Source organism: Larus michahellis, chromosome 1, assembly GCF_964199755.1.
Source record: "Larus michahellis chromosome 1, bLarMic1.1, whole genome shotgun sequence".
Taxonomy (NCBI): Eukaryota; Metazoa; Chordata; class Aves; order Charadriiformes; family Laridae; genus Larus; species Larus michahellis.
The window spans coordinates 124,920,447-124,946,061 of record NC_133896.1 but is presented as its reverse complement, the minus strand read 5'-3'; the positions used below and the strand labels follow the sequence as shown (position 1 = coordinate 124,946,061).

Here is a 25,615-nt window from a genome sequence, read left to right as displayed (position 1 = left end):
TCTGGAGAAAGAAAAGAGGGGCTGGCAGAAGGCTACCAGACAGGTAAAGAATCATGGACCTGTGATGGGAAGTTGAGGGGAGCTGGTCTTCAGTTTTGCAGACAAGAGGCTAAGGGGAGATCTCACAGCAGCTTACAGCAACTCGAAAGACAGTTACAAAGATGACATAGCCAAACCTTTCCCCGCAGTGCCAGATACTAACATAAGGGGCAACAGCCACGAGTTGCATTCTGTGAGGTTCATGTTGGACATTAGGAAATATTTCCTCCACAGAAGAGTGTGGTACAGCACTGAAACACGCTGCCCAGAGGGAGTACGGATTCTCCATTCTCAGAAGTTTACAGGAGAACTTGGTCGGACTCAGCCATGGCTGACCTGATCTGATGACAGCCCTGCCTCATTTGGGATATGTACTAAGTGACCTACAGAGGTGTCTTGCAAACAAAATTTTTGAAACATCCGATTTCACTGTGACCAGGATCCCTCCCAGGTGACATTTATTTAAATGTATTTAAAATATTTTAAATGGAAGAAGCATGGTGGGGCCAGGTTCAAGCATGCTAATGGTTGCACTTTATTCTGAGCATATTGCAGTCCTCCATCAATCCAACCCAAACCAGAAATTGCTATTGCAGTTGCTCTGGACTGGAATGACTTGAGTTTGAATCATTTTACAAAGCAGCCTTAACTCTTCAGGGCCTAAACTTCAAGGTTTTATTATTAACTTTATATCAAAGTTCTCAAAACTGTATGCTGAGAACACTGATAACAGACTGTAACCTTCAAGCGATTTCACAGCCTTTCTCAACACAGAACCTCTGCCATTGTTGCTGTTTCTAATGGTTTACGGTTCTTATGAGAGAAGCCTTGCCCTTCCAGATAAAATAACATCACTTAAGAGAAAAGTGATAAGGAATGCTTGTACTTTTAATTCCTTGCAATTAAGTTTTCTCTAGCCACTACCTATGGAAGGGGATGTAAGGCATGTAAGACTCTGCAGTAGTGCAGAAACGGCTTTCAAGTGCAAATTCTGGACTTTCCAGACCTGTGTCATATCAGAGTGAAATGTGAAATATCTCTGTTAACATCTGAATATGTGACAGAAGGTAAGGCTACTCTAGTAAACAGCATGGAAATACAAGCTCTCCCTCCATTAGAAGTGCATCTTATTGGAAAAAAAAAGTGCAAACCCCCATGTTAAAATACATAAAGAGGTAACGAGAATGGTGATATTCTAGAGCCTCCCAGTCCCTCTAAGCATTTTTATCCATATGCTTCAGCTAAAGATAGACATTGTGTTTTAGAGAAGTTTACCTGAAATAATTGAATCTAGAGAAGGGCAGAAAGGAAGGAAGAAAAGAGGGAGAGTGATTCGGAAAGACAAAGCCATGCTTGGCTGTAACTAATGTCAGGTCATGCTAAACACAGCAAAGTTAGTGCATAACAAGCACTAAGGCCACCGAGTCGTATCTTATAAACAACCAGATTCAGCAGGGTCTGTCCATATCACCAACTGATCACAGCCCTTGGCCAAACCAAACAACAAATTAGTTTTTGACTAATTTTGGTTTTGGATGAAATGTCAAGTAACAGACACAATTAGTGGGTTTTAATTTTTGTTTTTAAACAAAAGGAAAGTATATTTAAACTTTTAATTCCTTCCAAGACTATTTGGATAAGAAATTGTCTGAAATTGGTGTGATTTTGCAAACGATTTTTACCCTGTAATCTTCTTCCCTTTCCTCCAGCTCTAATCAGCGCTGTGCTCAGAGCTCAGTTGCGCTGCCATCAGTAGGACTGTTCATGGTGTCAGGCAGGACCTTGCATCAGGCAAAACCAATCTTCCCATTCAGGGAACAAACATCCCACTTGCATGGGATGTCACAGGAGTCCCACGAGCTGCCTTATCATTCCCTTTTGTGTGGAGAAGCCCGAATCTAAAAGACATCCTAACCCATCACGGTGTGCGGAACAGGTACTTACAGCTCGGTATTGAAGTAGGAGGTGACATCAGGATCAGGCACACCTGCTACAGCAAAATTACTGCTCCCAGTGTCAACCAGAATATTTAACTGCCGAAACAGAAGAAAGGAGAGGTGGTTTTCACATCCAACTAAACAAACAAACAAAAAAATCATTCAAGTTTTTGTCTAAACTACCTCCAATTTTAAAATGATGATGAAGGTTGCCCTGCAAAATAAATATAAAGTGCCAGTTTGGGGAAAGTGTCACGCTGCTGCAGCCCCTTCAAAACAGCTGACCGTGCTGACGTGCTTTAAAATAGTCATGTTCCTGGAAGGGGGAAAACCTGCCAAGCCCGCATTCGCACAGGAGATGAATTCACGACCATCTCAAATTTCTTTTTTGGCCCAACCCATGTGTCTCGACAACCTGGTTCTTCCAGCACACAGGCTGAATTGCGTACTGTTTAAAGCACTGTTTGCCTTAGAGCTTATGAGGTTTCTAGGTAGGGGCTGAGTGCAAGTCTGAGCAGAAATAGGCAGGAGCACGAAGCTGCCTCGTGGCTTGGAGAGCACGGGAACATTGCCCAGCGCATCCCAAGCAGCAGCAGCATACCACAGCTTTCACTGCCTTTGAATAGGAGGATGGGAGATTTATAAACACTGTGAAAAGCATGGATTGACAGGTGGCCTAAGAGCGGGCCACTTGTTCAGTTAATTGGGTGGACGATTTAGGCCAAAAATTGCCTAATAAAACCACACAGACAAAACGAGACACCTCCTTTCCCCATTTGGCTCAGGTCAACAGGCTGGTTCACCGCAGCTGCATGACGGCTTGTGCTAGCACAAGTCAGAAGGTAACAGCACGGGAGCGAGCAGCCGGATGCAGGATCACCTCTTTCAGTGAGACCTTGAAAGTACACATGTCATTAAATGATAATTTAAGTCACTCAGAGACTGTACTGCTACCAAATGCAGCGGTCACACTTTTTTCCTGCTCTTGGTTGGATGCTTACCGTGGCTTTTTGGCAAAAGCACTGGCACCCATGGGGCTGTGCTGTAAATCAGATCAGGCTCCTCACCTACAGTTACCAAAAAAAATTAGCAATCTGCCATATCTGGCAGCTACTTGAAAAGAGGTGGTAGGAGCAGATACAAGAAAAGGGTGATTGCCTCTTTTGATGACAGTGTGGCCTAAAATGATTGTGAAGTTATGCCCTAGGCAGTAAGGGACACCTGCTCCCCAGAAAAATATATAAGGAATGAAGAATTTTCCTGTAGAAGGGAATGAGACATCAGGACTGGGTTGCCCGTGGTTTGACTCTAGCTTGAACCAGCCACTTTGGTAGTCCTCATCGCTCCTTAAGGTGTGAGGTACCTAGAGATCTAGCACTGAAAGTGGATGTGGGACGGGTAAGAGAGAATGATAGGGGAAATGAGTTTAGTGTTGACAAAGGAAGTGGAGAAACAGGGCCAAGCTCTGAAAGGAGAGTAAAGACAAAGGAGGAAAAAGCATTTGGAGAAGACATGCTGAATCCTTCTTGAATAGATTTAAGACTGAGCACAGACAAAAAAAAGTGAGTCGATGTTCACAAACATCTTTGATTTGCACATGGAGGGGGAGGGAAGAGATGGTTGCCCCTGTTTTACCTACTTTAATGTAGTACGGGACTAGGGAGCTCTGAAAATAAACCACGAACACAAAAACAACTAGTAATCTGTGGGACTCTCTTTTGAACTGCACGCATACTCTGTCATTGGTATTCCCAGTCCTAATCATGCAAAAATTTTAAGACTAAAAAGAAACAAACCCAAGACCTTATTCAAGTTATTTACCTGCCTCACTGCATCTGAGATTTTAGATTAAGTGGAGACAATACATTAAAATTTATTTTGCAACCACATACACAGGCATTTAAATACAGACATTTAAAAATAAAAGGACACCTACAAGTTCACCTGGCTCCAGGAGTTGAGGCTTTAAAAGAAAATAAGAACCTCTGAGGCATGACTTACAATAAAATCCAAAGTTTGCTACATACTTTATTTCAATGATATCAAAAGCCTAACATTTTGTCAACTACCTAACAAAGGAAGAACTATTCATTTTCCCCCCTCTCTGGGACAAAAATCATATTAAAAATAAATAACAAAGAGCAGCTACAATGTGTGCATCTATCATGACTAACAAAAGTTGCCTCAAAGGGGTGCTGCAGGGCTTAAATTAATTAGCCTTTCCGAGGCAGTCGGTGATGCTTGAGTAATGGGCACTATACATCAGCTGCATAAATACGCGTAGGTGTTGCCCCAGCTTCAGTAATATTCATGACACCATACACGGAGGAAAAAAAACCCAAAGCCAAACAAAACCCCAGTCACTAAATATGACATATATGAAAGATATTTTACCCCCACACTTTAAATACAATGTTATCATCACAGAATTCACAAATCACTGAAGAAAAGGGCAAATTTACTACCCACAGTACAGAGAAAATCAACATTTCCAAAAGAAAATAGATATCCCCCACAACAACAACAAAAAAAGAGAAAATACAAAGCCGGCTAACCATGCAAGTGGCAGCCCACTCGGACACAGCAGCATTCACATGACAGATCGCTATTGAGGCTGACATTCTCTATCCGCATGTTTGTGCATAATGAGATGCAGGCGGCCAGGGCAGACACTGATTTATTGTAGTCCGTACAATAGCGCCAGTGATTAGCAGCTCATTTTGGGGTGGGTATAACTTACTGAGTTCTCTTTCTCTCCTGGCTACCCTTTGGGTCTGAATTTTCTTTAGTGCCTTCACGTCTCATTAAGAACCACTTTCATGTTGTCACCACTGGAGCCTACTTTATTCCATACTGCCTGCCGATGGTTTAATGGTGCTGCTGGGGGAGCTTCAGGCAAGCTCTGGTGAGTCACAGGGTGGCAACCAAAGGAGCTATGGTCCAGGGATGCCCGTCCTGCTCCATCTCCAGAGGTCAGCCCTGCCCTCTCCCAAAAGATGAAGCCAAATGCACTGCATGCTCACTCTGCAGGCTGCATTTCGCCACCTGGCTTGCTAGTGAAAACCAAAATCAACGGCACCTCAACTTGATCCACTGAGCTACGCGCTGTGACAGCTGGAGAGTGGTCGTACCTCTCTGCCTTTACCTTTCTGCCACAGGGACAGAAGACCCTGATGCCGAGGCAGAGTCAACAGTGGTGGCGGCATCTTCCCAGCTGTCTCCTTGTGAAGCCCCAGAGATGGTGAATCAGAGCTCTCGTGGGCAGGTGGAGCAGGTTCCTTGGGTTTATTAAGGCCACCTCGAGTGAATTACTTCCTGTCACTGGGAGCTGATTATTTAGTGATCACCCTGTGTTGTCAGAAAGTGTCAGATGAAGTCAGATTTTGTGAAAGCCAAGGTCGGAGAGACACAGCTGAACGAGGCTAGGAAGGAAAAACTGCCCAAAGACTGCTGACAGATCACGTGCCCAGCATTAAAAACAAGGAAAGACTATTTTCTGTTCACTTTTGGAGGCACAGAAGGAAAGCCTTGGGGTTTTTTTTAATTGTGTCTTCCAAGTTCAATTTCAGACCTATACAGCAGAAAGCAGACAGCAAGTGCAGAAGGCTGGTTTTTTTTCCCCTGAAGGTCACCTTTACCACAGCTGTTGGACATAAAATCTGCACCTAGTACCATACCTGGAGATTATTTTGCTGGATGCATTTCCTATACGTAAATAGCATGACTATTAATAAGAGGTTCATAAAGATCCCTAGCTATAGCGTAAGCAAGATAGCAACATCCACCTCTGCCATGACAAACTTGCAGAGGAAATCTGACACCCTATCTGTATGCCATTAAGTTGTGTTTATAAAAAGAAACAAATCCAAAACTGTTTACTGAAAGTCAGGATCATTGAAAGCTCTTTAGGCCATGCATTTTATATATTTTCTACTCTGATGGGGTAGAGACACTGAAAAAAACCCCAAACGTAATGATTTATTTCAACTGGAAGTCAAACACATTGTCAATACTTCAAGGATCCCTCAAACTTTGCAGTGCTTGATTTAGCACCAACATCAAATAGCAGTTACTGTATGCTATCCTGCCTCAATAATTTAACTTACCATTATGTCTTTAACATTTTTAAGGTTTCAATTGCTGCATATTGTTTTATTTTGATATTAGAAAAAAAATTTGCCTACTGATCTGTCATCTTTTTTTCATTCAACAAAGCTTCATCTGCCTGTGGTTCAGGCACCTGCCCCATCTGATACAGCAAGTGGCGTCAATACAACGTCATCAACACTAGGCATTATCTACGCCTCATTTAACTGCCTGGTGAAGAGCAATTTGCAGTTATCCCACGACGCATTTAGAAAGTGACTTTCTTCACATTTTCAAGGAAAAGTCATAAAATGTAGCAATCATTCAATTTTTGTTGCATAGAGGTTGCTAGCATCCTCTAGCAGGGACAGACCTTGCCTCTGTTCTGATCTACACCCTCCTCAGACTTGATATAAGTTTCTCTTTCCTGTTTTAGTTTGAGGTCATGAGGTTTTGGCAACTTTCAGAAAAATACACAAAACAAATCCCATGGGCTACAAGTGCATAATGCATTTCTTTGAAGCAGCTCTCTGCATGATGTAGCATACACAGCCTTTTCCAGGTGTGGAATCCTAGGGCTTGCATGCAACCCTGTCGCACTGTTGCTTTTGATGTGATACCTTGGGTAAGCCACACTGCGCTAGTGATAATCTTCATCCCCATTAAAAGACTGGCCCTTGGAAAAATCCGCTATATTTTTTTTTCAAGTTAACGGGTCTGATTCTTTTAGGTCAAGCAATAAAGTTTCACCACTGGACAGAAGAAACCAGACTGTAAAAATGTATTCGGCTCTTCATCCCTGCTTCAGGTGAAACATTGGAGGAAAAAAAAAAAGGAATAGGATTTGCATAGGTAGAGCCATAAATACAATAATCAATCTCATTCAGCCTTACATTTACTCTGGGGTTCAGTCAAAATCTTAATGATAGGCAATTGATAGTTTCCACTGCACAAGCCAGCAGAGCAAAGAAGCTGGCTCCGTAAGAGTTCATGATGAAAACGACAAGCGATCATGCCTTCTCTGGGATTTTAATTTGACCCAAGGGCACCCCTTTCTTTTCCCTTCTCTTCCATCCCCAATAAAGAGAGCAACTGTTCCACACTAGTAACATTCATATGCCGATCAAAATCTCATCCTGCTGTGCTTTCATGATTTCTCCCACGCACACACTTAAAATAGGGCTTATAGTCCTACTCTGCTTGATGGAGTATGCCACACAGTGAACTATCACAAAGTAAAAATGTTTTTTTGTCCACATGTAGAGACTATAAATAGGAGGCATCCCATCACCAGCTCGTGAACTGTTACCACACATCACGATGTACTGGCTTAATAGAAGTCCACCCCACCTAACAACCCCTGAACTTGTAACATCTCTTAACTCCCTCTCTTTCTTATTTTGTCCCACACAATAAACCCTGCAGAAAATAGGGTTCGCTAGACAGTGCTTAAAAAAAAAGGTGCAAAGAAGTGCTACGTTTCTGGTTAGGGATTAGCAGCTAGAAATCATTTGAGTAACAGCTCTTCTTTTTAAAGCTGGTTAATAGATAGGAAAATTAGTTGCCAATTTAAATACCGCCTCATTTAACACAACAATTCCTAATTACATTATCAGCCCATCTGGCAAGAATTGCTTACAACCATCACGCGAGAAAGAAAACACACTAGCAACTACACGCTGTGTTTGCCCACAGTTATTATGCATTACTGGCACAGACTGTCAGTCAGGTTATTTTCAGCAATTTGTTTCTACAAATTAATAAAGTTACAATATACAGCGGCCTTTTAAGCACAGATATACTTTTTTTCCTGTTACTTGGAATTAGCATTTACAGCCCACTTTCTAATAAACAAATTCAGAAGGCTAGGCTTTAATACAGATTCTTCATCTGTTCCGCTTAAGATACAGAAATAAAACCTAATTAAAAGATGAGTTAGAGGAATCTTTGTAAGCGTTTCTAGATGCAGAGGCCTGCAAAGTTAGACATAAACTGGAAAAGCCTCCAGAAGAACACATTTCTGCTTGCAGAATAATACGTATTTTGCTGAACAGGTTAAGACTGAAACCAAAAAAAGGGTAAGTTTGTCCATCTGTACGTCAGATCGGTGCACTGCCCCTGAACACTGAGGCAGGGACGGGACTCTCCCATTTTTCATTGATCATAAGCAGTCCCTGGTCTGGAGCAGCTCAGTCCTCATTGCCCTGCAGCACTTCACAGAATGGTTGAGGTTGGAAAGGACCTCTGGAGGTCATCCATGGAGGTCATCCAGTCCAACCGCCTGCTGAAGCAGGGCCACCTAGAAACAGCTGCCCAGGACTATGCCCAGAGAGCTTTTGAGTATCTCCAAGGATGAAAACTCCACAATCTGCCTGGGGCAGCATGCACCAGTGCTTGGTCACCCTCACAGTAAAAAAGTGTTTAGAGGGAACCTCCTATGTTTCAGTTTGTGCCCACTGCCTCTGGTCTTGTCACTGGGCACCTCTGGAAAGAGCCTGGCTCTGTCCCCTTTGCACCTTCCCTTCAGGGATTTATATATATCAATGAGTTGTCCCCTGAGCCTTCTCTTCTCCAGGCTGAGCAATCCCAGCTCTCTCAGCCTTTCTTCATGTGAGAGGTGCTCCGATTCCTTAAAAGTCTTCATGGCCCTTCTCTGGACTCTCTCCAGTATGTCCATGTCTCTCTTGTACTGGGGAGCCCAGAGCTGGACACAGCGCTCCAGGTGTGGTCTCACCAGTGTCACATAGAGTAATCCAGAAAACAACTCAGCTTTTTGGCAGACAGCTGCACGGCCACTGGTAACGGTGTAGAAATACTCCACCCAGAGCCAAATGACGTTCTGCAGCTTGGACCTCACCTTTGAGGTGGAGGAGGCGGGGGGCAGGCCCACACCTTATGCTGAGTCTGGGGAGAAGGACTATTTCCTGTGGTGCCCTGAGGGAGGTCACCTCACCAGGGAAAACAGACCCATCTGCTACTACCTTCCCAAAAAATCCTCCTGTAGTCACAAGAAGGGTTTAACAATGCAGCCGTGATAAGAGAGATGGTGTGAGAAAGAAAAATGGAATGGAGATTAATGACTTACTAATGTCATTTGTTCAGCGGGTGGTGCCTACGTTTCACTGCAACGTCACTCTGGGGATGCAGGGGAAGGTGATTTACTGCAGCATGAAAACTTGTCCAAACCAGGAAGTCAAATATATCACCAAAGATAATTCCTGCTTTTGCAACAGCAGAAGTTTGCGACAGAAACGGTGACATCTGTACGTTGTGGGGTAAGCAGGAGAACAAATGGCAAACGGAGGCTCTTCAGGGCAGCAGCAGATCAAGCCCACCAGAACCTGTTTGGTGTTTGCTGCCATTCCCCTCACCACATTCCCAGCTGGTGTTGGGACCTGGGATTTGACCCCATATCTAGACTATCTTCACATTCACTCTCTTCCCCAGCCATCTAAAACACTCACCTATCCCTGGACACTCTCACACCTGCACTGGGCCCAGAAGAAGACAAATGGCCTTTGCCCTCAATCTCTTCAAGATCTGCACTGCTAGACTGGGAGGAATACTTTATTTTTTTTCTCTCTGAAAAGCAATAATCTCTTTCTTTGCCAGAAGATTACAAAGTACTATCTGGATTAGCCAATCTATCCGTGCTTAAGAGCACTGCATGCTTCTGTAGTTGAGATTTGTATTAAAAACACAAATGCTAAAATGACTGATTGTGCTGAAGTATAAACTTGCTAAACTAAATTGTGAGTTGAAATATGAGCATCTGACTCTGGGACTGATTAATAGTCATTTTGAAGAGAAATATTACAGGAAGTGCTTTATATATATTATCATTTTGACAATAAGGGAAGGCTATTATGGTTTAAAGACAAAAAAAATAGTCAGCCAATCAATCCTAGTAACAAAACAAAATATCTATTCTTCATTTCTGCGCTCTCCTTTCTGCCAATGTCTACAGTTCCCTAAACATTAGCATTCTTTCTGCACATGCTGTCTCATGTGCTATCTTATTTTTCAGGCTGAAATTTATTTGCTGTGTCTAGATTTATCATACAACACATCCATCCTATTCATGCTATATGAACATGCTTTGCTGTTGAACATGAGCTATTACTTGCTTATCTTAGAGCTGTGTGAATCGTAGCAATTTTGTCTCGTTGCCTTTTCAGAAAAGATTAAACTTTTTTCCCTCTTTTCTTTTCCCCAAATACAAATCCCTCTCCTATATCATACCCTGTAGCTGACAAAAAACGGTTTTAAGGAAAATCTGGACTAGTTAGAGAAAGTTCAGTAACAACAATAATCCAGAGGTCTAGAAAAGTCTCACCTGTAAATAACCATTGGCAGGCTTGGACTGGTTTGAGAATTGTGACAATCTTTTAACAGACGTATCATTGCCACTGAGACCCCCTAGGAGTCGCTTCTTCCAGAAAAAGGGATTCCATGTGAGCTGACTGATATCTTCATCAGCCTTTGCCAGTGTAGCCAGTAACACATGTTAACATCAGGTAGACTGTTCATTATTACTAAAGCAGTAGAGCACCCAGATGCTCAAAATTTGAGTGAAGAAAATCTATATATTTTCTATATTTATACTAAACACGTTCTTGAATTGAAAGATTAATGAGTGCCTAGATAAATGGAAGATTTAAAAAAAAAAACCACAAACACACCCTGAAATTCCAGAATGAATGCAGGAGACATCAGCTATTTGTACTTAAGTACGCACAGGGTTCTTGTTAAGTCTGAAAGCATGTTTCCACCTCTTAGTAGGTGTATAGGAATTAAATCCATCAATTTTCTGCTAATTACAGTACAGCACTGATGAGACAAGGGAGACTGTAAGCTGAATGCCACTGGGACCAACTCTCATGTCTGACTGCAAGACTCATGAGGAATCCCTGTGCTCACGCAGCCTTGGTTTAGAGGCAGGCTGTGTCTAAGGTCTGTGCCACATCTGAATTAGTATCTCATCCAGAGCTCACCCCTCCCTCCACAGAGAACATGGTGGCCAAAGGTGTTGGAGATAGAGCCATTAATTCAATAATTCAACAGCTAAAAAAAAACCTGAAGAAAGACCTGAAGTCCATCTCTCTCACCAGCTTGACTCTCGGAGAGACACTCGTGAATGCCATGACAGATTTCACGGTCACCTTCTCAACCTAAACCTCTCTCTTGCTTTGAAACCACTGCTTGTAGCCACCGCAGAGCAGACCTGCTGGGCACTGCTCGGCAGGATTTCGAACTCTTTGGAGCAATGGCCAGCCACATCAGACAGCTACTAGTCCAGGGATCTATGGGCATTGTAGGAGGACAGTAGAGGGACAGCTTCTAGCTCTGAAGTAAATAGAAGGGCAGAGGAGATAGGCGAAGGGCTGCACAACTGTATTTCACAGTGCAGAGGCACACACACCACCAGCCAGCAAAAAGGGGTTTTGCTGTCCCTAGACAGCTCCCTCAGCAAGCCTCTGCGCACCTCTACCCTTGCGCTTAACCACAGCCTGTCTCATTTCATTGCTGAAGAAAATCACTGTCAATTTTTTTCACTTGACCTGAAGCTAAACTTTTTCTGTAAAAAAAGACAACCGTCTTGCTGAAAAACAACAAACCATCCACCTCAAGTGTCTTAGGTTAAATGTCTGTGTGGTGGGTTGACCCTGGCTGGACGCCAGTTGCCCACCAAAGGTGCTCTATCACTCACCCTCCTCAACTGGACAGGGGAGAGAAAATATAACGAAAGGCTTGTAGGTTGAGATAAGGACAAGGAGCGATCACTGACCAATTACCATCGTGAGCAAAACAGACTGACTTGGGAAAAAAAAATAATTTATTACCAATAAAATCAGAGTAGAATAATGAGAAATAAAAACCAAATCTTAAAAACACCTTCACCCCACCCCTCCCTTCTTCCCAGGCTCAACTTCACTCCTGATTTCTCTACCTCCTCCCCTCAGCTGGTGCAGGAGGATGGGGAATGGGGGTTGCGGTCAGCTCATCACACGTTGTCTCTGCCGCTCCTTCCTTCTCAGGGGGAGGACTCCTCACACTCTTCCAGCGTGGCTTCCCTCCCACAGGAGACAGTTCTCCATTAACTTCTTCAACGTGAGTCCTTCCCACAGGCAGCAGTTCTTCATGAACTGCTCCAGCATGGGTCCCTTCCACAGGGTGCAGTCCTTCAGGAACAGACTGCTCCAGCGTGGGTCCCCTACGGGGTCACAAGTCCTGCCAGCAAACCTGTTCCAGCATGGACTTCTCTTTCCACGGGTCCACAGGTCCTGCCAGGAGCCTGCTCCAGCACGGGCTTCCCATGGGGTCACAGCTGCTTTCAGGCATCCACCTGCTCCAGTGTGGGGTCTTCCACAGGCTGCAGGTGGATATCTGCTCCACTGTTAACCTCCATGGGCTTCAGGGGGACAGCCTGCCTCACCATGGTCTTCACTACGGGCTGCAGGGGAATCTCTGCTCCAGTGCCTGGAATACCTCCTCCCCCTCCTTCTTCACTGACCTTGGTGTCTGCAGAGTTGTTGCTCTCACATATTCTCACTCCTTTCTCCAGCTACAGTTGTCATTGCCCAGTTTCCCCCCCGCTTCTTAAATATGTTCTCATAGAGGTGCCACCACCGTCACTGATGGGCTCGGCTTTGGCCAGCGGCAGGCCTGTCTTGGAGGTGGTGGGCATTGGCTCTACTGGGCATAGAGGAAGCTGCTAGCAGCTGCTCACAGAAACCACCCCTGTAGACCCCTGCTACCAAAACCTTGCCACACAAACCCAGTACAGTCTGCTACATCTGTTCTGCTTACCAGTACTACTCAGGGCATGATACTTCTAAATAACATAGTCTTATATCCAACAATTTCAGAGGGGTTTTTTTTAGGAAAAAAAAAAAGAGGAGAAAGAGACTCATCATGCTAATACACTACCTTTCAGAATACAATATCCAAGGAGGGCTTTTTGCCTTTTTTTTTTTTTTTTAAGGAAATGAAATCAGTAAGCTTGCGTTAATGTATTATACCCAGTGAATGATTACAGGTAGAAGCTGCATACAGTTCAGAATTTCAATTTTCTGAGGCTTTTGCTCTCCAAAATTAGTTTCCAATTTATTTTGTCAGGTCACCCTTTTCTTTACCTCTGTTGTTCATTACACTCAGAGAAACTGCTTTCTGACAAAAAAAGGCATTTTTAGTTCTTCTCTACCTAGCTTCAGAAGTCCTAAACTGCAAAAAAATAAGTTTTTGTTGAAACTAAAGCAACAACCCTCCAACTGCAGTATCTGTGAGATTGAAACAGTTTTACACATATGCACTGAGCCAAGCTATACTAAGTAATCTCAAAAAGGCTTGAACTGACTAATCTTTAAACCCTCCTCATGCCGTACAAGCTTTTACGCTGTGAGTCACTGCCCATATTTACTGTGCCATTTGAAAATAACAGAATTAATCAAGGGCCACGTTTCAAGCTTCAACACATCTTATGAAGCCCATACCTAATGCTCTTGAGCATAGGCTAGGAGGTATCTCTAGACTCGTGAGTGCTGTTATTTTTTTTGTAATCTCCCTTTTGTCAAACTACCCTTGCCCTTCAGTAGCGGGCAGAATCCTCTCAGGAGAGGCTCAGTCTCACTCCTGTATTAAAAGGTCTCCCTCCCACCAAAGATCTGAACTTCAATCTCAAATTTAAATAAACCCCCGGATTTCAAATTGCACTGGAGATGTGAAACTAAGTGCCAAAGCTGCTCCTGCAACATTTGAGAAGCTTTTGAAGGCAACGATTAACTTTGAAAAAGGCTATGTTTTGGAGACAGGCAGGAAGAAAAAGTTTGCAGGACAGCAGTGAGAAAAATCAGTGTTTTGGGAAGGCTGCACGCCAGGTCTGATCTCTTCCCTCTCCTCCACCCGTCAGCTTGCTCTGGTGGCGACATGATTCTTTTCAAGTTTTTTTCCCCTCTTCTGTCAAGATGTTAGTTTTGGAGATGGGCGTTTGTTAGCAAAGGTTTTTCAAAGGCTGGAGAGCTGCGAGAAGGAGAGGTGAAGGCAGGACACTCCTGACACATCAGGTTGATCCGTTCTACCCAGAGCAGGCTGTTCCCAGCGGCGCTGCCGTACCCACACAGTGGGGCCGCTCATTATAACCTCCTTCTAGTCGCACTTACTGCCTGCTTTCAGCAAGGGCTTCTTATGTTTTTTCAGTGCTTTTCTTCAAGAAGGACACTGAAGGCTTATATGATATTTTCCAGCTGTTCCCCTAAACCACCATAACAAAACCAAAGTGGATAAGCATCGTCTTACTTGGATTTTCTCTGCATACACTGCAACGGTGAAATGACCGGCCTTCGGAAAACATAAAAGCCAATGGATGTGATTACATGGGAAGCCCCACCTTGCTGCTTTCATGACTGTGAAAGAAGCCTCTCCCTCCTGGAGGCCAGGAAACTACCGACAATCCCATGTTCATGCACTGGGATCCCTGGATTAGCCAAGATTGTCGGACATGGAGTGGTAAATAAATTAGCACACACCCTGGAAAACCAACTACGAACTCCCTGTACTTCAAGGCATGACCTCTGCTATAAAAATGCCACAACTTGTTCTTCAGGTCTGGATTTGCAGCACTGCCAGACTTTGTTTAACGTATGAGAGCTGCTACAGTATTTCATATTGACAAACTGGGATGTCTCAGCCTGGGGAGCTGTAAAGACTGGTCCCATCCTCCAACTCCCTTGAACTACCTCTTCCCCACCTGCCAGAGCAGCTCCCACCCCCGTTCCTCCCTTTCTGCTCAGGAACAGCCGTGCTTTCACACACCCCTGGGCTGCTGCTGTATGGACACGGACGGACGGCAAAGGGACACGACTGGATCTGTTGCTGCCGGCAAGGGGAGGGACGGAGGGAGGGAAGAGATTGGAAAAAAAAAAAAAGAAAGCAAGCACAAGGACTGTTATTTGGTTATTCTGATTGTATTCCCAGCTAGAAAAGCTGTGCCGTGTCTCTGGGGAATGGCGCAGGGTCAGGCAGCTGCCCGCTGGTCCGTGCCGTCCTAAGCGACCACACAAACGTCCACAGGCGGCCCCAGGTCTCAGAGCACAAACAAGGTGATGCAACTCCGGTGTTTTTTATTTCCCTGGTAATTAATGAAGGGAATACAACAGACAGAAGGCTTTTGCTCCCCATTCCACCTGACCTATTTAAGATATTACCAAGGAGCAGAATTTGATTGTCGTCATGGGTATTTCTTGGAATTATACCGGGGAGTTCAAAGGCACAAACAGAAAACAGCTTTCCACTCCATAATACCAGGAAGAACTATTTGGTGGGGGCCAGGGGGGGAAGCAAAAAAAAAAAAAAAAGGCTGTTAAGCGAGGTCACAATGACATGTTTGATTTATTAAAAGTAAAAAAACAAATCTTTTTAATTCATATTTATTCTATCATTTTTACTTAAAAATTTGGCAGGGCAATTTAAAAGGCAGATTTGATTCTCAAGTGAATTAAGATATGATTTTTTCCAAATTCTTTTTTTTTTTTTTAAAGCAGCAGGGTCCGCTCCCTGCTATCGGACTCATTTATTTCTCTCCTTCTCAAACATGCACACTTTACTCTTTACCCTGGCTAATACTGTAGAGGCAGCAGCTCTGGGAAATGAACTAGCTTCGCCTGTGGCCCATACATCATTACAATTGTTAACCAAGTTCCACTATAAAAATCTTTATTACACAGGAGAACACAGAGGCATGCAGGAACACGGCTTTATTTTCAGATACCAGGTTGAATTTGTAGGGCAGGAAGTTAAAAGACTTTTTTATTCTCTCAGGTCGACGAAGTCTGCTACTACACACTGCAGCATCACACAGACGACAGCTTCCTTCTATCCATTCCTCCGCATATCTACCTGTAGGCAGGACTAAGCGATCTACTTCAGCCAGGGGTTACAACCCATCTTGTGATGATGGTCCTACAGCAGCCCAGGGCTCCAACATTTTACACACTGTGAGGAAGGCTGCAAGTGCAGCCACGTTCCTGCCTACAGGCTGGAGCTGATGGTGCTCAGGCTGCTGGAATTGTGGAAGTTTGCCCATTAGCAACATCAAACATTGTTGAGCACACCTGCTGGGGACAAAGTTTCCAAACCTGAACAAAAACGTGCAGGTAGTATCACTAGTATTTGGTCACTTGCCAAGAAAAGGTTAACTCTAAGGCTCAGCAGAGCCCAAATGGAAGATAATTTTAGCTGGAACATGTAACATGTGCCAGCATTCATAACTACAGCTGCTGAGAAATTTTCTGAGCTTTTTTTTTTCCCCACACATTATTTATCTCAGCAGTCCAAATGCAAAAATCTGGCACTTTGGATCATGCGATATGTTTGTGTTATTCCCTGAAGGACTTTGCATCCGTGAAGTAATGAGAAGATTATTCTGTGACAGATAAACTGAAGCACTGTGACTGCATCAGATGTTATCTTGCTACATCACTTCTCAGACTGCTGGAAAGTGTGACCACCTTTGGGCTCCTCTGTCTTAGTTGCAACCTGAGAGTTACTGAGAAGAAAAATGAATGAATTAAGTAAAAGTCTCTTTAGTCACAGAAAGGTATCAGTAGGACTGATGAATCATTTTCTGACACGCCTCGCATTTCACTCTTACCCGTAACAGACATCTACTAAACAGCACAGTGAATGAAAGCATAGGTCTTTCCATACCATGCTTAAGCAGCATGGTAATATTGCCCTGAAGACCTTCCAAATTGGTATAGCGTGCTCCGTCTTGGAAAGACGCTACAATTTCTTTTGCTGCAAACACTGACAGTCAAGGTTTCTGTATCAACAGCTATCATAACAGAATTTTGGAAGTAAAGTTTCCAATTAGGTAGAAAAAAATGAGAGGGAAAAAATCTCCCTCAAGATTTTGCAAAGTTGCAATTTTGAACATAGCTCCGAAGCCTGCAGTCAAAATAGACACCCTAGTACATTATTTTCTATACCAAAACTATTGCCGCCAAAGGCAATCTTCAAAATTTACCTTCTGCTGACCTGATGTATTTTTTTCTTCCCTAATACCACAATAAAACTTTCAAGGGGGGACACACAGGACCCAACCTTCCACATGATGGCTTAGCAGATAAGCCTTTTGTTTCTGTAGAAGGCCCAAACGGCTCATCTTCTCTGGTATGACACTTCTTATGGTAGCAAAGTCAGAAACAGAGAGAGCCTGGGTGGGCGAGAAAATTCTCACACCTGGCCTTGACATGAGCCTGAGCATGAGCTGCAGCAGGCTCTGTGGTGCCCTTCTATGGACCACTCTTGCAAGGAGATCCACAAGCAAGTACCAAGGAATTATCTGAGAGATGGCCACCAAAAAGATCCAATTACTTTTTCCATGTCAAATGGCAGGAGCTGGCCTTGAACGCGACAAGGCTTACGCTCCCTCCCTCAAGTGGAGAGGTGACTCTCAGTTCTTGAGTTTTCCTCGGTTTTTCTTTAAACCAAAAATGCCAATGGGAAAAAAGTAGCATTATCATGCAGTTTTAGATCCCTAGGAATGAATTAATTTGTGTTTTTAAGGAGGAGAAGCTTACCAAGGGTTACTGCAGCATTAATAACTTTCCTTTTTTAAAATAAGACCAGACTAGGAATGTCTTTGAGACAAGCGTTTGCCCTAAACACATGCAGTCTAGCTTAACAGCAGTTTTTTGGTAGTAAGTAGGCACAAAAATAAACCAGCCATAAAGCTAAGTAAAATCAACTAATTTTAGTACTCACAAGCTGAGCAAAGAGGACAAAATCTGCAAGTAATTTATTTTTCACAATTTCAGATTATTAGTAAGCAGTGGTGAGGGAAAAAAAGGATTGTAGAGTGCAATTACTGTCTTAACAGATTCCCTTCAAAAGAGCCTTTTAATTATGACACATTAATTGTATTCAATGAATTGTAATTTTCACTCAAATAAGATTTTTTTCCCCACCTAGCTTATATTCCTCAAATTCCCTCTCCACCACGCTCCACAGGCTTCAGCTATTTGAGGAGGGCTCTTAAAAAACTGAAACAAAGGTCTGGAACGTCTGTCCCCCGCTGCCCTCCCTGTAAAGTGCTCTTAAGACATAAAAAGGCAGCGAGAGCAGAAGGAGGAAAGAAGGGCAAAAAGAAGAATGAGGGAAGAACTCTGGGGGGAGGAGAGAGAAGGGGGGGAAAAAGCATTATTTTATCAAGCTTTGGCAAAAGAGGGAGCAAACGTTGACTTTGGCCCCAGGCTTCCTGAAGGCACGAGAGCCAACCGTGCTACGTGACTGCTCTCGGATGAGCGCGGATGAAAGCCCATCGGACAGCCACACCGGGAGGAAGCCCGCCGAAAGGGCTGGGTCCACAGGCAGAGGAAGGTTCTTTGTGGCCAAACCTTCATCCCAAGGGGGAGAAGTTTGCCAAGCTCCTCGACAAGGCTTTCCGGCAGTTCTAGGCTGCTTGCAGCCTTTGCCGTAGCAAAACCCAAACCCACGGTTGATGCAGAGGTGCTCGAGCTACCTCAGGTTCTGCCAGCAGTACCGAAGCTCACTGCATGTTGCAGAGCCGCCCGGAAAAACACAGTAGATTGCTCCTGTGGAGGTCCCCGTTGTCACAACCAGGCTGTGACCAACCCACGTTAGCTGGTTTCTACTAGGTAGGGTCTTTAACGCCACAATGCAATCGCACAGGTGGCTGTGGTGTAGGAATATGCAGAGAAGAGGAGACAGATAGTCATCTAACTCGGTATTTTAAAACTAAGGGAGTTCATGTGCAAAAAATCGCCAATAAAATCTATTTTAGTCCTGGGCTATTTCAAGTGCTTTGAAGGACACTGAACTAAAAGACACAAATGCGAATGTAAAACTTTTGACTTTAACGGCGGACTGGTACTTGTAAAACACGTACTGCATTTGCTTCACAAGCTCAGATCTACATAGCAAAACCAGGCTGAAAAGCAGCAAGATGTATGACAGTCCCATCAACGGCAGGAAAAAACACTTAATTTTTCTGGGGCAGCTGAGTGCTTAATCTGGGCAGAAATAGGAGCAACAAGTTCCTTCACTCATTTACACAAATTATGTTGTTTAAATCTGTATTTTACAGCCAGTAAGATAAGGGAGAGAGGTACGTCTGATTCATACTGGAGATGCACATGTGCAAGGGTACGCTATTGTATCAGCTTCCATTTTCAAATGTAGCTATACTTGACAACGACCAGATCACATTTCAGGTCAGGCTCGCTTCACCTACAATAAGTGAGAAATTTTCAAAGATAATAAAATGTGGAGGCAATGTAATAGCTAACGTGTCCTCATGGACTTGAAGCCATAAGTGCCCTTCACAAAAATAAAGACCCCTGCAGGGTGTAGTAGTTTTTAAACCTGTCTTGCCAGACACTATCCCTAGAGGTCACAGCCCTCTGCTTAGAGGAGGGGGAAAAAAACCCAACAAAAAACAACTCCCAAGAAAAAAAATACTCCTTCCTTAATAATCCCAAACATACAGGAATTACACATGGGCTTTCTTTTGTCCACTGGTTTGGTTTAATCTCGTTTCTACTCCAAGTTACGTCTAATCTACTCCTTAATAACAGGCAAAACAGTTAATTTGCTGACCTTCTATTTTACTCTTTCTAAATGTAACTAACTGATGCTTTTGCCTTGATAGGGAGTAAGATGCGAGGAGCAGTAAAAAGTGTGAACCTGACACCTATTGCCACCACCCCTGTTCCTCAGAACAGGTCTTCTGCCCTGGCCCACCAGGGTCTGAATGCACAATTGCTGTGATCGGCGACCCTGGATAATAAAGCTTCCACCATTTCTCTGAAGGAGAGAAAGCACCTTTAAAGAAGCCGTTAGTGGGGCTCTCATCCAACTGACCCTGGAAGAGGAGCACATCCTGAGGACCGACCACAATGAGCCTCTTCCATTCAGTGTCACTCTGCACATAGACCTCGCAGGCCATTGCAGCCCACTTATAAACACAGCAAGGCTAAGCCTTGCTACAAAACACAAACTGCTATACTCAGGGCATCTGCATTGTAATTAATACTGGTGTTTTGGGTTATTTTTATAGCAGACACTCCACGACCTCCACGCAGTCCCTTTTGCGAGGGCTAATTTTGTATGGAAGGAGGTGCCAGAATGTTAATTTGTAAAGGCAGGGACCTTTCTGTCAACCCAAACCTGGTATGTTTGTTTGCTTTGTCTTTGGTCAAAAATACCTTACACCCCACTGCACCACAGTACATCACTGTATTAGTCCTGTCTTATGACTTTCAGGTCCTTGTCCTTTTTATTTTGCAGGCATACAACAACAACCAAAATCTACCCAACTCATCGTTTAACAACAGGAATATTTTGCATTTCAATAATACTTCCATTAGAGGGATCTGGGAGGATTTTGATGCCACCACCTCAAAATATGCCAGTACACCACAGCACTCATCTTTCCTTCTCAGCCCTTCCTTTTTTTCAGCTTTCATAGAGAGCTCAAAAATAAACACAAAAGACACGTGCAATTATTATTTAAAAAAAGACAGAGAGAGACTTGAGTTGGAGCTTGCCTTCTGGTATTCAAACCTGGAAGGATCACATTTTCAAAACTTCTTGTATCTAGAAAGGCAGTAAACCCCCTTTCATCAAAATTAAGAAAGCAGAGCTTAGCTTCTTAGGGAATAACACAGCTCCAGAAATCAGGCCCTTGTCACCTAATATAGCAAGACTAGTGAAGTGATGAAATTACAAGAGCAGTCGAATCTTTCCTCACGGTCTTCATTCCGTCCAACACTCAGGAAATAAGAGCTATCAACAATTAAGGAAGAATGGCTGGCGTGTTAAGAAATCGCTAGTGTGTGTGTTCATCACCTTCAAAATACCAAGCTATAAATTATACGAGTCCATAACACACTTGAGGTGTCTAATATAGGTCTTTTATCCTTCTTTTCTCTAAAGCTGGAGGAGATTGAAGGAAAGATAACCTCCCAACAATTAGATGGAAACGGGAATTTCCCAATGTTCATGTTGACCTTAAAACTTCAGAGCAAGTTTGCAGGACAGGTTTTTGCTCACCCCCTGCACAGAACAAACTGCCATTAGGAAAAACCATAAACAAAACCTCTTCATGCGTAGAATGAAAAATTGACGCTGAAATTTCAAGAAGGAGCCATGGCATTCAGCGCACGAGTCAGATCCTATCGTGGTTTCAATCACCTGCTAATCAGACCACAGCTACGTGACTCTCAGCTCTCAGGAGGCACATGGCCAGCCTCTCTTTGCAATGAAGTTGCAGGAATAACATTTACCTGGTCTCAATAAAACCACAGCTTGGAAACGCAGTGGGACTGGCAGGACTGCCTCTGCCTCACACAAGGAAGACTAGCACAAGAGGCAAGATGAGGCAACAGTGCTTTCTTTGCAAACATTTAATGCAGTCCAGATGGACTTCAAGAAAGCTGTGAAGAACATGGGGTGCTTTAAGAGTTTGACTATTCTATTGGTCAAAACCTCGTAGGAGAAACAAAATTAATACGAACAGAACTGCAGTGAAGACAGTGAAAAAACCCTAAATGATCTCTGATTCAATTCCTCACAGTGCTTATAATCTCAGGGCAGGCAAAATAGTAAAAGATAGAGCAAAGGAATTCCATCAGATTATTTAAAGAAATAAGAAGTAAGAGCAGTGCACACGGTTCATATTGGGCACTTGCCACCTCTTATTTAAAAATGGAATTGGAAGAAGTGCACCTATACAGACAGGTGTAAAGCACATAATCCATCAGAAGCAGGGCACATAATAATACATCCATGAAATAAGAGACCAATACAGCACACTCTTCAATACGATAGACCTTCTTTTTCACCTTTCACATGATTCTTAAGTAGATCTGCCTGTGAATGCATGAGAATTAATAGGGGTAATGGCAGTTGACACCGACCTGGTAGCTAGTCTGGAGGTCTGATATGGTTAGGAAGCATACTATGTTATAAAACTGGAAATGATCACAAACACTTTGGCTGCAAACACTTTGCAAAACTGGATTGCCTGCACTGAAATTTCCTCCCTTGAAAATAAAATAAATTTAACTTCCCACAGTTGCTCTATTTTTATATCGTCAGAACAAGTATTTCAGAACTGCCATTGTGAAACTCAGTTCTGTGCTGTGTTTATCTGCTATATGACAAATCAGAATTGGAACGAAAGCCAAACAGTGTGCCTTAAACGACCTGAAAAACTAAATTCTTCTATAGTAGCTTCCTTCCAAGAACAGAAATTAAAAAAGGAAAATTTCTAAAAATGCAATTGAGCAGTGAAGCGAGCTCAGTAGTGCTGAAATCTTTCGCAAATGCTCATTCCTCACACTGGCACAGTAGCGTTCAACACTTCACACACACACTTTCAAAGTTACCAGGCACCAACACTGTCGTAACTGCGACATTAAGTCCTGTGCCTCTTCTTACAACCTATTTGGTCTTGGTCCACCACTGCCTTGTTTGCATTTACCCATCCCCTCTCTGCAGCTCTGCCATCCGCCTTTCTGCTCCAACAGCAGGGAAGTGAAGCAGTGCAGCTCTGCAGCTCTTCTTCGTTGCCAGCATCCTTCTTCCTCCTTGGCAAAATGTCCTTGGCATTACCCTGTGTGAGGGCTCAGCTGTCCTGGGAGAGGCCTGGGTGAGGATGGGGAAAAAGTCCCATGCCAGAGTGGTGCAAGAGTAAAGGAAGGTGTCCAAGCATCACTTGACATTGCAGCTTCTGGCTTGAGGCAAAGTCGGGTTGGGAGGAGCATTTAAATCAGTAAGAGGCATCTCTCTACACAATCATGGGCCATTCTGACTCCAGTGACTACTTGCCCGAGGAGTTTAACACAATCCCAACACTCGATCCCAACACTCGGCAGTATTGAGATACTTGCTTTTAGTATCAGCACTGTGAGGGATTCAAGTAGCACTAGCCTGTAGTGGCTTTGGAGCTTGGTACTATTCACTGCAAAGCAGAAAAACAACAAGTACATTTGTGATCTTTAAGTCTTCCAGTTTCAGGCAGGGAAAGAGATAACAAATTCGTCTCCATCAAAAGTACTGAATAAATTTTAACTGCATCTACTGAGTCACTACATGCCAAGATCTGATTTTAGAAACACAAGCACATTTATAACCTTACTTACAACCTCGGTGGGCCTACCCGTGAATAAAATTTCACATGTGCTAAACACCAGTGGCGGTCTTTTAAATAATTAACTTTGCAAGAACTCAGAACTAGTTCAAAATAGTAAAAGCTTTGCAACCAGGTTCAGAGCTTTTTTTCAGATGGAAAAAAATCACTGAGGCAAGTTTGTCTGAAACCTTACATCACATGTAATACAAGTAATACTAGCTGTTAAGTGTAAGTGAAGCCTCCAGGTGCACTGAGGGCAGCATATTTCTCCCTCTTAGACCTCCAGTCACATTATCAAAAGCCTGTCATATTATTCCTTCTCCATTTCTTCCAATTTCAGAATCCCCCTAGATGCATAAGGATATGCTTGATAGTCACTTTCTCTACCTAAAATTATTTTTTTCATTTAAGACATACTGAATTGGATTATTAGTCCAATCAAATGTGGTATCTTGATTCTGGCAGAAACCAATATTGAACATTCCCTGGAGTAATGAAGCGCACACAACGCCACACTAATAGAACTAGTCAAATATGCAGCACACAACATGGAAGAAAAATTATTTCATGGCCTCTGTGGCTATCAGGCCACACCTTGATACATCAGACCTAGTTAGCTTTTCTGTTTTGTTTGTTTTTGGTTGTTTTTTTTTAATTCCATTTATTGATCATAAAACAAAGCCACCCTTTCTCAATACACGTATTGATCCTACCATCATACATTTCAATTAAAGTGACGATGTGGACAATCCTCTCAACATTCAAGGTGTAAAAAGAGAAAGAGCTCATAGAAGTCCAAAAACGTAACAACTGCTGAACACTCTCTGTTGGCTATGCATTTTGCCATCCCTTGGCTTTTTATTATGGAGAGGAGCTAAAGCAGAAGAATAAGGATTTTTTTTTTTTTTGTACACTGGGAACGCAAGGACCTAAACTCCCACAGCAAACACAAAGTTCTGAGGGAAAGCCCCGAGGGCTTTCAGGAAATTAATCCCCACTCAGCTGACTAGTCATCCCCACCAGCAGCCCAGCACCGCTCCTCCTGGGATCTCATGACACAGATGAAAGAGCAACCACATTGCAAAAAACTTCAGCAACGCTGGTGAAGGCAGTTGGAGGAGATTTAAGGAAACACGGTCTATTTGAAAACAATATTCAAAACACACACGCTCTTTGTGTTATTAATGAATAACACATGAATTCCCGAAAGAAGGGGCTGGTTTTGCCTAGACATCAACTTACTTCAGCGGGAAGATTTCGAGTGCTTCTCCCGGGGGGGGGGGGGGGGGGAGTAGCGGGAGGTTCTATCAAAGCACCCAATCACAATGCAAAGCAGCTTAACAAAAAAATAAAATAAAGGAATAATAATAATAGAAGCCGCCTGTGAGTCAAAACCCCATGAGACAGCATGAAACCGGGCAGCGGCTCCGAAGGAGCTCCGCGACCCCGCCGCTCTCCCTCCCTCCCGGGGACCCGGCGACGCCTCCCGCCCGGCCCGTGGAAACTCGCTGCTGCCGCCGCCGCCGCTCCCCCGCACCGGCACCGTCTTTCGGGGAGAAAGTTGCATTTGGGAGAAGTTTGCCCGCCCCATTCCCTTTCCCCTTCCCCCCAAGCCCGCAGCCCCCCGCCCCCGCTCCTACCGCCTGCGGCGGGGTCCCGATCAGTATCTCCAGGTAGTAGCCGCGGCCGGAGTCTCCCTGCAGGTTTTCCACCATGGCTAAAAAGTTGAGGGTCCCCACCGGATCCGAGGCCAAGGCCAAGCCGTCCGCGCCGCCCTGAGGATCCTGTTGCCGACTACCGCTCCCCGGCCGCAGCACCACCGGGGCTGGCGGCGACCCGCCGGGGGCGGCCGGGTGGGACACACGGAGCGGGAGGGAGAAGAAAGCCCGGCAGAGCCCCGCGGTGCCGGCCAGAAGGAGCAGGAGGCCGGGAGCCGCCAGCGGCTTCCCCATCCCGGCGGCAGCGCGGGGGGCCGGGGTCGCTTCCCAACTGCAGCGGCCGCCTGGCTGCCAGACTGGAGCAGCCAGGGGGAGGAGGAGGAGGAGAAGGAGGAGGAAGAAGGGAGCGGCTTCCCCACGCCCCGGTTTCATCTCCCCCCTCCCCCAAACCGAGCTCCTCCTCGCGTTTCTCCCGCACGGCCCCCGGGAAGCCGGAGCGGCCGGAGCCCCGGCCGCTCCGGCTTCTCGGGGGCCGTGCGGGAAAGTTGCTCCGACGCCGGTACCCACGGGAGAAACTTCCCGGCTCGGCTGAGCCCAGCCCGCAGCCCCGCTAACGGAGCGTGACGGCACGGCGGGGAGGAAAGTTTCACGAAAGCCTTAAAGGGAAGGCGGCGGGGCGGGCAGGGCGAGCGGGGAGCCGCGCCGGGGGCGAGCGGGGCTCCGGTCCCCTCCATGGGGCG

The 25,615-nt window shown here is 44.5% G+C and overlaps 1 protein-coding gene across 1 annotated transcript in view; it reads right to left on the bottom strand.

Moving 5' to 3' along the window:
• BACE2 (beta-secretase 2) overlaps positions 1-25,307 on the bottom strand; it is a 49,357-nt gene extending 24,050 nt beyond the window's left edge. Inside the window, exons 1-2 of the mRNA XM_074602403.1 lie at positions 24,858-25,307; positions 1,984-2,072 (exon numbers count right to left, since the gene is read on the bottom strand). Coding sequence (XP_074458504.1) covers positions 1,984-2,072; positions 24,858-25,307 — 539 coding nt within the window. The remainder of the gene's footprint in view (positions 1-1,983; positions 2,073-24,857) is intronic.
• Positions 25,308-25,615: the final 308 nt, after the last annotated feature.